General features: G+C 37.7%; 1 protein-coding gene across 1 annotated transcript; it reads right to left on the bottom strand.

Annotated features, from left to right (window-relative positions):
- Window positions 1-1,415: 1,415 nt before the first annotated feature.
- LOC137746959 (uncharacterized) lies at window positions 1,416-1,808 on the bottom strand. The gene has a single exon (XM_068486961.2). It carries the CDS (start codon window positions 1,806-1,808, stop codon window positions 1,416-1,418), a length of 393 nt encoding a protein of 130 aa, XP_068343062.2.
- Between the last annotated feature and the right edge of the window lie 13,253 nt (window positions 1,809-15,061).

Below are 15,061 nucleotides of genomic sequence, written 5' to 3'. Positions count from 1 at the left end.
GTGATTGGTGGCTCTCAAATCGTATTTGTCTTTCTCCTATTAATCTCATTCTAGTAAGTTTACTTTTTATAATGGCTAAAAAACAATTGTATGATCAAATTCATAATGTTTTTGTTGGGATTTCTTCCCTTAAAAAAAAAAGAAAATTATAAAATCTGCTCAAAGTCACGCTTACCACTTTTTATCAAAAAATTCTTTTGATTTTATATGTCAATAAATGTTAAAGTGGTGGGAATACAAATTATTTAAATTTTTGTTGGGATTTCTTCCCTAAAAAATTATAAAATCTACGCAAACCCAAGTTTGCTACCTTTTATGAACAAATTCTTTTGGTTTTATCTGTCAAAAAATGTTAAAGTGGTGGGAATACAAATTAATTAAAGTTGAGCATCCAAAATATATCTATGTAACGTTCAACACACGTTTAGCCAATTAAGGTTGCATTTTTTGAACCGGCCCTGGGTGCTGCCTCCCAGGTGTCTAGTACAACTTTTTCAAGTTATTGTTATATCAGCATTTGTTGTTTTCGCCCATACCTTATATTATAATTTATGACATTTAGTATAGCATACATATTTGAAAACTTGAGCAATGTCCTCCCTTAAAATATTTTTTTCTTTTCACTTAGTCCTCAGAACTTTCATTTTGGCTATTCGTTAATTAAATGATGTACAGAGTATATGACCAACTTCAGGAATATTTGTCTACAAAGAGCTACATGACGTATAAAGCACATGACTAACTTCTGGAGTAATATATGGCAACAAAAAACTACATTCACAACGAAATAAGTAAATAATTGGAACTCTTGGTTGTTGAGTTATGAGACAAAACTTAGGAATTGAAGGTTAACACATTTTTAGCAAATTCAAGGGTTTACACTATATGTAAGCGGTGGATTAATTGCTCTGTATTAGGGTCTTTCTCTTTAATCCATTACGTTTCGAATTCAAACTTCCCCTCTTTATAGTGTACATTTGTAGAAAATACCACTTGCACTAAAAGATATATATATATAACACTCTCAACTTGACAGAATAATTGCGAAGATATGTGACAATGCACAATGATGTAACAGTCACACTATAACAAATTGCTAGCCGAATGACTTGCTAAATTATTACGAAAGGCCAAAACTTGATTATCCAATTAAATTGTCAACTTTCTGTTCAATCAAAAAGGAAAAAAAAAAAAAAATGTTATCTTCATAAAAACAAATAAAATCGGGTGATACATGTTTGTTTGTAGTATTTTCGAACCATTCTTTTAATAATTATTATTATTATTTGAAAAACACTTAAATCAATTTCTACTAAAGAGTACTACAAATTAATTTTGGTGCGGCAAACCAAACCTATAAATAATTACATAAACAAACTGCAGAAAAATTAAATGGGATGGCGCAAACTGCAAAGTCACTGTTCGACGGCGGGGATCATGGGGGAGCGGCAGAGAGGGCAAGAGTTGCAGGCGACAAGCCAGGAGGAGATACACGTGGCATGAAATACATGGCCACATGGGACTTGTTTACCAATAATATTGGGATCCTCCTCACCACCTGATTGCAGTCCTTCCATGCAAACCGCACAAACATCATCGACTGCAGTAACAGGACTTGGCATGCATTCAACTATCAAGGAGCTGCAGGTTGAATTCGATGCTGCAATGATACTGTTATTATTGTAGTGGGCAGAATTGGAATTCTCTGCAAAAGACAAAGTTAAAGCTTCATCCAGATCAAATTCATCAAGGTCGATATGGTAAGTTGATATGGTGTTGAGCAGTTGATCTGAAAATACAGTTGCCATGGAAAGTTTTAGGGTTTTTTTGGCTTTGGACACGGATGAAAAAGATATCTAAATTCAGTGAGGAACAAGAGGTAGAAGATGCTATATTTATAGAGAGAGAGAGAGAGAGAGAGATAGAGAGAGAGATAGAGAAATTTGCAAAACCCAAGAAAAGGAAAAACAAAGACTCATCGTATACCATAATCATCATTTAATTAACTAATTTTTCTTAATTATTAGTTTATTAAATAATGAACTAAATTTAAAATTTTGATTAATTTAAATGATATGGATGTCTACATCAAATGTCACCTAAGATGGTATAAAAATATAGTACAAAAACATGGTATGAATTATAAGAATGATATAGGAAGTAATTGACTATTATTTGGAGGAATGTGTATGAACCTTACCAAGCCTGTCTGGCTAGCAGATTGGCAATTGGGTCTAAAACCATGGGGTCAAATGTTTAATAGGTTTAGAGAATGTGCAAATTTGACTTGTGATAGTCTGACTCACACCCAATTGGATCGGCTAGTCAAGTACATTTATATATAAATATATGCAGTGGACCTTAACTTAAAAGATAATATTTTTAATTAAATTTTGCAAATGAGATGTGTTAAGTTTGATTATTGACAAATATGAATTTGAACCATATTATTGCTAACCTATTATGAGGCTTAATCCACTCTCTCACCCCCTTAGTGTAGAAATATCGTTAGTTCAAAAAAAAAAAAAATTGCAAGTCTTGTACCTCATATATTTAATGTCCAAAAATTACTGAAGATAGTGAAACTGAATACTATCACATGCGACATGTTATAATATAGGTGAAGGGATCATATTATGCTTTTTCTTTTGAAAATGATAAGATAATTACATTAAATTTAGTTAAATTAGAGAGAGTTTTGAACTTAGATGCAAATAGTGCAATGCTCTAGCTAACTTTACTAAATTAGGTTTGCAATGATAAAATTATACTTTAGAATAGCACAGTACAATGAATCAAGGTGCTCAAAACATGTGTTTCAGTACCGCGAAATAGTATCTTGTGGGTGAAAAGTGTATAGCTAGTTAATAATGCATGTACGGCATAAGAGTTCAACTCCTCTACTAGCTAGGGTGTGGATTGAAGAGCTTATAGGATCTGATAATCGGATCACGTGTTCCTATAGATTCATATACAAAAAAACCTTTTACCACATATTTTTTTATTTGTCATGCTAATCCTGACACACTATTGGTTCCAACTCTGTAGAAAAAGGTATGTAGGCTAAAAAAATATATTTGTTATTGATACGTGAATGTGGAAAAATGGAAGAGAATGCTTTTTTTCTCATTATGTTTCTCTACAAGATTACAAGGATATATATACATGATACAAATGTGTAGGTAGGACAAGGTAGCCGTCCTAGTGTGTAGGTAGGACAAGGTAGGACGGCTGTAGAGGACAAGGTAGCCGTCCTAGTGTGTAGGTAGGACAAGGTAGGACGGCTGTAGGACGGCTTGACGGCTGTAGGACGGCTTATTCTTCCAATAATAATATTATATACAATTACACAAGGACTCCAACCATATTCCTTATTTGTCTAACACTCCCCCTCAAGTTGGAGAGTGGATGTCAAGAACTCCCAACTTGCGTAACATACCCGAAAACTTTTCTTTCCCAAGAGGTTTGGTAAACAAGTCTGCCAGCTGTTGTGCCGTACCCACATGCTTGGTCTCTATTGTGCCATCTACAATCTTATCTCGTATAAAGTGACAATCCATCTCAATGTGACGAGTTCGTTCATGAAAAACAGGATTGGCAGCTATATGTAACGCTGCTTGATTATCACAAAATAAAATGGAAGGACCATCCAAAGGAATGTTCAAATCCTTCAACAAAAAACGAAGCCAAACTATCTCGCAACAAGCACCTGCCATGGCCCTATATTCAGCCTCTGCTGAAGAGAGCGAAACGGTTTTCTGTCGTTTCGTCCGCCAAGAAATCAAAGAACCGCCCAAGACTACACAATACCCAGTAGTCGAACGGCGAGTGATAGGGCAACCTGCCCAATCAAAATCACAAAACGCAGTTAACTTGGTCTGGTTGTCAGAACGAAATAATAAACCTTGACCTGGAGTAGCCTTCAAATAACGAACAATACGAAGCGCATCATCCATATGAGATATCCTTGGCTCGTGCATAAAACGGCTTAGAACATACACAGAATAGGTGATATCCGGCCGAGTGATAGTGAGGTATATTAACCGACCTACTAATCGTCGATACTTTTCAGGATCCTTGAGAAGTTCTCCTTTATCAGATAATTTTGTGTCATCCATAGGAAAAGAAATGGGTCGTGCTCCCAAAAAACCATAGTCCTTGAGAATCTCTAATGCATACTTGCGTTGAGAAATATAAATCCCTTGTTTGGAACGAGAAACCTCAATACCCAAAAAATATTTTAAATCACCAAGGTCTTTTATCCGAAAATGATCACGGAGAAAAGACTTCAGAGAATTAATGGCACTAGCATCATTGCCTGTAATCACAATATCATCCACATAAATGAGCAAAGCTGTGAAAGAAATACCAGACTTTTTAGTGAACAATGAATAGTCAGCTTTGGATTGTTGAAAACCGGCAGAAATGATGGCACTAGTGAATTTGGCAAACCATTGGCAAGAAGCCTGCTTAAGACCATAAAGTGACTTGTGAAGGCGACACACAAGATTCTCCCCCTGTCGCCGAAGACCAGGAGGAGGAGACATATAGATTTCTTCATGTAAGTCACCATGAAAGAAAGCATTATTAACATCAAGCTGATGAAGAGACCAAGACTGACTAGCAGCAAGAGCAAGAAGACAACGCACCATAATCATCTTAGCAGTAGGAGAAAAAGTGTCATGATAATCAATACCTTCAGCCTGAGTGAAGCCTTTAGCAACCAAACGAGCTTTGTAGCGGTCAATAGAGCCGTCGGAATTGTGCTTGAGTTTGTACACCCACTTACAACCAATGAGAATTTTGCCAGGGGGCAAGGAAGTTAAAGTCCAAGTACCATTAGCATGTAAAGCTTGAAGCTCCTCAGTCATAGCACGTTGCCAATTGGGGTCAGTGGCAGCCTCGGCAAAGGAGGAAGGCTCCACAGTCCGACTGACAGAGTTAATGTAAGAAAAATACCTGGGAGAGTAACGGTGATAAGAGAGAAAATTACAAAGTGGATATCGCGTACCTTGTGTAGAACCGGGTTGCGAAGTCGAAGATGGGTGAGATGGCAGAATCACCTGCGAGCAAACGTAATCTTTTAAATAGGATGGAGGTTTATGGGCACGGGAAGAGGTGCGGGGAAGGGGAGGATTGATAGGTAGTGGGGGGGTAGGGATGTCCGTGGGTAAAAGGGTGAAAGGTAAGGAAGTAGCGGGAGGGGGGGGAAGGAGGGGATGCCGAGAGGGCAGGGGCATGGGGAGGAACGGGTAATGGGGCAGCAAGGGAATCTGTGGGAGACATGGAAGGGGAGGAAGGTGGAGGAGGGTGAGGCGTCGGGGCAGGAAAGGGTGGGTTATATGTAAAGTCCAGAGGGGGTGGGATGGGTAGGGTAGGCGAAGAGGATGGGATAGGAGGGTGAGAAACGGCATAAGGGAAAGTAGTTTCGTGAAAGATGACGTCTCGACTAGTGAAAATGCGGTGATTGTCGAGATCGTAAAGGGTATAGGCCTTTTGTCCATGAGGATAACCGAGAAAAATGCAACGATGAGCCCGAGGGGAAAATTTGGTGGTGGGGGTGACAGAGGTGGCATATGCCAGACAACCAAAGACGCGGAAGTGGTCATAAGATGGGGTTTTCGAAAAGAGAACCTCAAATGGGGATTTATGATGGAGAAGACGGGTAGGGAGACGATTGATGAGATAAGTAGCGGTAAGAACACATTCCCCCCAAAACTTGATAGGAAGATGGGATTGAAAACGAAGGGCGCGAGCGGTTTCAAGAAGATGACGATGTTTTCTTTCAACAACGCCATTTTGTTGGGGGGTATAAACACAAGAAGTTTGTAAAAGCACCCCATGATCAGAGAAAAAACTACGAAGAGATAAAAATTCACCACCATTGCCAGTACGAATGCATTGGATGGTAGTGCGGAATTGGGTAGTGACATAAGCAAAAAAATCCTTAATTAATTGTTGAGTGTCGGATTTATGTTTCATGAGGAAAACCCACGTAAAGCGAGAAAAATCATCCACAATGGTTAAGAAATAATGAGCACCAGAAAGAGAAGATTGACGATTCGGGCCCCAAATATCACAATGAATTAAAGCAAAACTTGATAAGCCGTCCTACAGCCGTCAAGCCGTCCTACAGCCGTCCTACCTTGTCCTACCTACACATTTGTATCATGTGTATATACATCCTTGTAATCTTGTAGAGAAACATAATGAGAAAAAAAGCATTCTCTTCCATTTTTCCACATTCACGTATCAATAACAAATATATTTTTTAGCCTACATACCTTTTTCTACATGGTATACAGAGCAGGTTTATAACCCTAGCCCTAATTTTTTTTTTTGCGGCAGCTTTCTCTGCCGTTCCCATGGCTGACTCTTCTTCTTCCGATGGTGTTTTTTCCCTTCATCATTCCGACCACCCGAATCTTGTCCTTGTATCCAAGAAGTTGAATGGTGATAACTACACATCCTGGCCCGTGGCATGCAGCTTTCCTTGAGTGCCAAGAATAAACTTGGTTTCATCACTGGCGATATCCAAGAACCTTCTTCCTCCGACGACCCTGATGCTCACGCGGCTTGGCGTCGTTGCAATGACATGATTCTCTCTTGGCTTCTGCATTCCTTGGAACCTGACCTTCAAGAATATGTGCTTTTTTCCACCTCTGTCCAAGCTGTATGGGATGATCTTCGCGAACGCTTCTCTCAGAGTAATGCTCCACGCATCTTCCAACTCAACCGGGAACTTGCTACAATTTCTCAAGGTTCTTCTTCTATCTCCGCCTATTTTACTCGCCTGAAAGCTCTCTGGGATGAGCTTGCTTCTTATAATGATGGTTGCACGTGCTCTTGCAACGCCAAGCATGACTGCGGGAAGAACTGGAAGCAGTGGCACGGCGCGGTGGTCGCCACGGTTGGCCATGGAGGGGATGGCTAATGGCATAGCCATGAAGTTTATGGCAGGTGTCTCGGGTATGATAATCAAAATTGCAGTAGGTGCAGTGGAGGGGAGGACGAGCAGAGGAGGGACGGGACGGGCCACGAACAGCCATGGCAGCAGGTTGATCGACAGAGCGGAGGACGCCCAGGGAGCGTTGTTTTTCAGCTTAAGACACCGAGGAACAGGCCTGACGAACAGTGGGAAGGGGATTCATTAAAAGAATCTGGTCACGAACAGCAGCAAAGGATTCGTTGAGGCCCATTAAAAATTGCATGAGTTGTTGACGGTCATGCTTGGCGTTGCAAGAGCACGTGCAGCCATCATTATAAGAAGCAAGCTCATCCCAGAGAGCTTTCAGGCGAGTAAAATAGGCGGAGATAGAAGAAGAACCTTGAGAAATTGTAGCAAGTTCCCGGTTGAGTTGGAAGATGCGTGGAGCATTACTCTGAGAGAAGCGTTCGCGAAGATCATCCCATACAGCTTGGACAGAGGTGGAAAAAAGCACATATTCTTGAAGGTCAGGTTCCAAGGAATGCAGAAGCCAAGAGAGAATCATGTCATTGCAACGACGCCAAGCCGCGTGAGCATCAGGGTCGTCGGAGGAAGAAGGTTCTTGGATATCGCCAGTGATGAAACCAAGTTTATTCTTGGCACTCAAGGAAAGCTGCATGCCACGGGCCCAGGATGTGTAGTTATCACCATTCAACTTCTTGGATACAAGGACAAGATTCGGGTGGTCGGAATGATGAAGGGAAAAAACACCATCGGAAGAAGAAGAGTCAGCCATGGGAACGGCAGAGAAAGCTGCCGAAAAAAAAAAAAAATTAGGGCTAGGGTTATAAACCTGCTCTGTATACCATGTAGAAAAAGGTATGTAGGCTAAAAAATATATTTGTTATTGATACGTGAATGTGGAAAAATGGAAGAGAATGCTTTTTTTCTCATTATGTTTCTCTACAAGATTACAAGGATATATATACATGATACAAATGTGTAGGTAGGACAAGGTAGCCGTCCTAGTGTGTAGGTAGGACAAGGTAGGACTGCTGTAGAGGACAAGGTAGCCGTCCTAGTGTGTAGGTAGGACAAGGTAGGACGGCTGTAGGACGGCTTATTCTTCCAATAATAATATTATATACAATTACACAAGGACTCCAATCATATTCCTTATTTGTCTAACAAACTCCTCTCGCATTGTCCCTAGCCCCGTATGCCGTATAAAAGACCTTCTCTACGGATTGTGATACAAATTCGACTTTAAAAATCATGATTCATGTCTACGTCTATATACTGCTTTACACACCGCAGATGTTGAGGTAGAAAGCATGAGCTTGATGTATAATAACGAAACTAGGAGGGAACATAGTTTTCTGTACTTAATACATAAATTTATACTTAATAAGTTGACAAAGATTATAAGTTCCCAAAGTATAAATTAAATACAATTTAAGGGAACATAGTATTCGTGGGTTTGCAAATGATTCAAATGTCAAACAATAAAATTCCAAACATGAAAAAGAAAGTATAAAAGTAGCGGCATGGCCACTAGCCATGGCTAGTATTTAAAATATTGATGTGTGTGGGAATATCAATGGATGTATCGATATCGTAACGATATCGATTGTCTTCGACGAAAATTATGAACATTTACAATGAGTGGGTATATCAACTTATCCAGATTTAGTTAAAATTAGAGAAAATTTTCTCAAAAAAAAAAAAAAAAAAAAATCAAAAGTTCAATGCAATGGTTCCTGCAAAGTTTCTATAGTGTATTGGTGATATTCATTAATTTTTCAATATCTCATTTATATAGAGTGAAATTTTCATCTTACCCAATTTCCATATTGATCATTAACTTTTTGAATATTTAGACAAAAATATTGACAATTTCATAAATATTTTAAACAATACTCATAGCTTACCTTCCAATACTAGTGAACCTTCTTAAAACTGTGATTTGTCTTTTGAAAAATAATATTGCAACTAGATTGATCCAAAGCATTCACATTTGTTATTTTCTTTGAGATGATTCAAATTTATTATTGTTTTTGTAACTTTATTATCTGTCTATATTCCAAAACTTTTCACTTTGTCCTCGAATCCTCATGTTTCTCGTTTAAGACAATTATATATGGGCACATAATAAAATACGTGATATCTAAGTACCATATGTTTGTTGACACATGAGACTTTGGTTCTGAGAAACATCTAAATCTTTTGTTAAACACTTTATTTGAAGATTGTAACCATAAAAATAATTTATTGGATTTTCTTGGAAGGATCTTGGGGTGAAAAGATTTTTCAGTGTGTCGGAAATATAGTTCTGTACACCAAGTGTAATAATACAATTGGTTATAAACTTGAAAAAAAATTACCAACCAATTGTATTATCACTTAGTGTACCTGGCCATGTTTTTTACACTGAAATATTCAGAGCTGAGCGGGGTAGGGTGTGGTGGGTTATTGGGTGATGAAATGTTTTTATCGCTCTTAGAAAGAGGAAGGAATAAGTTACATTAGCAACCGTATTACGAGTTATAGTGTGTAGTTTGACTCACATAATCTCTCATAAGTGAGCTAAGTTTCTCAAAAGAAGAAAAATTACTCAATTTATGTGACAATCATTTATCCTAGAGCCGAAAGCATCTCCAACACCATTAGCAAATTATATAATCTAATTTGAATTTAAAAATACATATCTAAAAAGGGTAATTCTATTAGGGAACTGTTATTAGCACTCCAAAAATCTCATTTTACACTCCTCATAAGTGTAATTTTCTTTCTAATTATAGAAAGTTTGGAGTGCAAAATGAGATTTTTGAAGTGCGAATAACAATTCCCTTCTATTAACACCCCACAATCTTATGAAGACACCCCATATCTTAATTTTTTCACTTAAATTTCCTCCTTTACCCCTATTTAATTTAAGTTAGTAGACAAAGAGAAAACCCCAACCACCTAACTATTCCTTGCCGGCGGCAACACCTCATGCAAACATAGGCAATTAAGCCCAACCAGTCGTAATTTCTCATCACGATAGCACAACTCTCTCTCTCTCTCTCTATTGCATTTGCATCTGAAACTCTAGAAGAAATGTTTGGCTTTTATTTTTATGTTTTTCTAGAGTGAGAGACAAAGAAGGGCCATGACGGGGTGGCCTGTGCGAGACGACAACTTCGACAACAAAGGTGATAAAGGTTGTCACGCCTCAATCTCGACACACGTCCAGAATTGACATGTGACGTCACCAAAAATCCGTATCTATCATACCCCACCTCCGGGATATGGGCAAAGCACAACTCAATAATCGAATTGCATAATAATTTTTCATATGCTTTATGGCTGCATCTAACTTCCCCGTTAGATTTCCTACGTACCCTAAACAGGGATCAAGCCATTCGTAGTTCGTCATGCACAATAATTGACATATAACACAGTCCGATTAAGTCGAAATGCATAACATTTCTCAATCAATCAATAGAACTTGACAAGCATGAAATTACTAGACTCAGGGTTACATAACAAACCCACTTGAAAATCATGATTTCCCCTCCATCAATATATAGGTCATTATGTCGCAACATGATACCGCAAGTTACAACATATATCATTTCAAAGAACCAACGATGTACAATACCATTCTCTAGCCACATTTATCAACAAGTCTAATCATAACAATAACAATGATATCCAACATAACAATCCCACATGACGATTAACATTTCCACTTCATCCATCACATAAATCATCACGTTCCCCACATAAAATTGCATTTCATAGTGTGTAACATATTTAAGAATTAGCAAAGTACATATTATTCTCTAGAAATATTAATCAACTAAAATACTCATAATAACCACACTCATATCCAACGTCATTCCACAATCCCGTCAATTAATCAATTCATGAATCTAAGATGCACGATCTTAGCATTTAATTACGTTATTCAAATAGTGCGATAACATAACATTTCACGAATTAACCAAGAAACTCTATATAATTCCCCACTTGGATTATGAGTAATAAACATGGTAATTCTAATTTATATTCACAATATCTATTGTGGTAATTCCCGTCTACTCGAATTTAGGATTCTAAGATCACCTTACGGAATGAACAAGAGCAAGGATTTCGGATCACTCAACGGAATCCAACAACAATGGGTTCCAGACCACTCAATAGAACCAAAATATCAAGCGGTTTCTCATAGTCTACCCAGACCTATCATATGTAAAGTCAATGCCAATATTATGGAATTGGTGCACTGGCAAATCAGGCACTCAGATAAGCTGAGAGGCTTGGGTGAGTGACAATAAAATAAGCATGTGATACAATAATAAAACCAGCCATCAATCAAAATTTATAAACCTTGAATATAAATCATTCATAAGAAATCAATACCAAACTTTTGAAAAATCTGAATGAGTCACCTAGACATCCAACGGTTCGTCTGAAACAAATCACAATATCTCACAACCATAATCTCATACAACACAATGAAAAGTATGACTAGAGGGATGCAGTTCGATCGAAGCCTACGTAAGTCACCAAACAGGAAGTGGCCCCCCAAAGCGGATTAACCAAGCAGAGCCATCCCCAAGAAAGTAACCCAGCAGGCCGTGACCCCCCAATGCGGATTAACCAAGTAGAGTCACTCCTACAACTGTTAGGAAGTGATCACCCAATGTGGATTAACCAAGCATGATCACTCCTAAGCATACATGGCCATAATGATCACCCAATGCGGATTAACCAAGCAGAACCACTATTGACCTCCCAATGCGGATTAACCAAGCAGGGTCCTAGTCCACTACTAGCCCTCACCTTTCATCAAATCAAGCCACTCATACAAAACAAACCATATTTCCAATATGTACGTCAAATCCCACTTCATAAACTACCTCAATGGCTAAATATAAAAATTAACAATTTATAGGAAACATAATTATAAAACCATTTCATATTCACATACATTAAAATCACTCACATTTCAACACATCATACCATCTATGCAAATCAACCACCTTTCAAATATGCACGTCAAATCACATATCACGATCATCATCAGTACACAAGCCAAATCATGTTTAATAAACATAGGTCTATGACTATATATATATAATCACATTTCAATAGAATCACATTATAAAACCAAGTCAAATTCACAGATGATACCAATACAAGAAATCAAGGTAATAAACATATCACATATGTTCAAGTCACTCTCTAACCAATGTAGGCCCACTAGACTTCATTTAAGTCTCCCATAGTACTAATTTTATTATTTAGAATGTATCGAAACATGTTGACCACCATTCAACTCTCGGTTAACGATATGGTCCACCACTCTACGTAATTCGATCTTGAAGATCCGCATATCAGATTTATGATCCATAACTTCCCAAAGTCCACATTATGCATCTAGAATAACATACTAAAATTTCCTTATGATCCAACGGTCGGATTGTCGTCAATCACACAAAAAAGTGGCAGTCCAAATTGATCACCACACCAAACAATTGAATCTTTGGAAACCGAGCTATACATAGGTTCACAGGGTCACTAGAAGATATTTGAAACCTAGACAACACTCGTGAACAATCCCACGCACCGCCACACGCGGTGGTGGTCAAACACTTTTCACAACTAGGCCGACGATAAATTCTAACTGGAACCGTCCAAATTCACCGGAGAAAACCGGATTTCTAGGGTTCTAAACACCCAACTCTAAAATGAATACGAAAGCACAAACTAAGCATACCAACTTGAAGATTATGAAGAGTAGATGAAGTTTCATACCACATTCGAAGGAAAGGGTTGCCGGAATCACCGGAAAAATGATAAAACCGCCGGAAAACTTGTGAACTTTGCGACCTCGAACTGCAAATATGGAAAAGAAATTGGGAAATCTAACATCACAAAGATGTAGGGTTCGTCAAAAGCTTTCCATGGACACCAAGATCACCCAAAACGGAGCTCGGATGAAGAAGATACAAGCGGGTCAAGTTTTGTGGTTTTATGGGTCCAATTCTCCCCTAAAACGGGTTAACATCAGCTTTTCCTCCCATTTTTCAGAAACCTCCCCCTTTTTCTAGAGGTTTCACTTCAATTATAGTATTTTAATAAAATTACCAAAATACCACCAACTTCAAACGACTCTAATTTCTCCGTTCTGACTCGGAAATAAGATCCGTTTATGTCTACGCGCTCATAGAATCGAACTCTACCTAACCAATTCAAGAGTTGACCGAATAGGTCGAGAAAATTTGAAATGACTAAAGTACCCCTCACTTCGTTTTTCTCAAATTTAGAGAAATAAAGAACTAGTTCCAATCAAATCTTCGAAATACGTCAAGAATAAAATAAAATAATAATTTTGGGGATGGGATATCACAAGGGTAAAGTAGTATCAAGGTTGGTGAGTCGAAGTGTTGGATTGTAACCAATGAAATGAGAGTTTCTGGCCGATGGTTATGGAGGTAATCAGATATACTTGGTCGAATTGTGGCTGCTAGGCATGCATTTTTTTGTTTTTTGGAGTGGGGCTGTGTGGTGGCTTCAGAAGAATGGGGGACAAAGCTGGATTTTTGTAGAATTTTTTTTAATATGGGATGTTTTCATAAAATTGTGGGATGTGTATAAAATCACCCATCTAAAAACAAACAAATTCCAATTAAATAACTAAAATTCTAAAAGTATACAGTATTAACTCTTAATTGAATTAGTTCTTGGGGTTGATCGGGATGATTGTGGAGCGGCAGAGAGGGCAAGAGTTAGAATTGGTGAGCCAGTTTGCTACGCAAGTTTGGTAGTAGACATGGCCACAAGGGACTTGCTGAGCACCACCTTCATCATGATAGGAATATCCGTCGCTATAAAATGAATTATCATTAGTCAGGATTAAATGATGTCGGAAAAGACATTTTACAGTGAAATTATAATTTTCAACAGGAAAAAGTCCTCGTCATAAAATTTTTTTGGAAATAATTTTTTTTTCCCAACCAGCTATCGGAAATATTTCATTTCCAAGGCACGTTGCTCATCATTATTAATTATCTTTACGACAAAAATAAATTCTCAAAATAAAAAATTTATTTTAATTTTGACATGTCAATGTGAAATCATCTACCAAGTCTGAACAAAGTTTCCTAGCAAGGAATAAAGGTGAAAATCATGCTCTGTGTTCAAGTTCATCTAATGTATGTTCAAGTTCATCTAATGTATATAAATATTGCATTATGCATGAATGGGTTCCTTCTATTCATGTTTATAGTTCTCAAATTTAGAAACAAGTTCTAAAGACAGGATATGACTTAGGCACTCATGTTTTCTCATTTTACACTTATTCCCTTTGTTTCTCTTCTTTGATTTCTTTTGACAATTTACTAAATTTAATGGCTAGAAAAAAAGAGAGTCTGAAAATCATTTTTCTTAAAAAGTTAGACGTCATGCTTCAAATGCATATAAGAAATTAAGTGTTCGAATTAAGCAAATTTAGATTGGAATTTTTTATTTTTATTTTAGAGAAAGCCAACATCATATTGCATTCAAACGTGTCGATTTTTTAATTTAGAGGTCGAATCCAATCCACCAATGCTATGAAATCAACCAGATTAGGGTCTTGGATTGGATTTTGAACACATTTAGAAATAAGTGGTATAATCTACTTAAGTAATGTAAAAATAGTTTCAAAAAGTTGACTTGGTGTCCAATCCAGAGTACCAGATCCTCAACAATGACTGTGTTAATGAATTTACTCCAAAGAATCCATACCTATTACAAACAAACAAACAAAATCTCTATGCATTTATTTTGCAATCTAGGACTAGATATGATGATATATAGAAACAGGGTGCTAAGAACAATTGCTTAATTAGAGGCGCATCCACTCACACGCACATCCTTTTGCATACCAACACAATCAGCCAATTCTGCTGTTTGGATTCTGCATAATCTGCACTTTTTCAGGAGTAAATACATGCCTTTATAACGTGTCATGTCCCCGATTTCTTTTCCTCCGTATATAAATCACCTTCTCGATCGGCTTGTCACACCGGAAAGAAAAATGTTACCAGAACAAGAGTTAGTAGTTGGTATTTCTACTTACAGTTTGACATTGAAAGA

Source organism: Pyrus communis, chromosome 2 (genome assembly GCF_041283825.1).
Source record: "Pyrus communis isolate YQ-2024b chromosome 2, ASM4128382v1, whole genome shotgun sequence".
In the NCBI taxonomy this organism is placed as follows: domain Eukaryota; kingdom Viridiplantae; phylum Streptophyta; class Magnoliopsida; order Rosales; family Rosaceae; genus Pyrus; species Pyrus communis.
The sequence above is the reverse complement of the archived record's forward strand: the minus strand, read 5'-3'. Positions and strand labels throughout refer to the sequence as shown.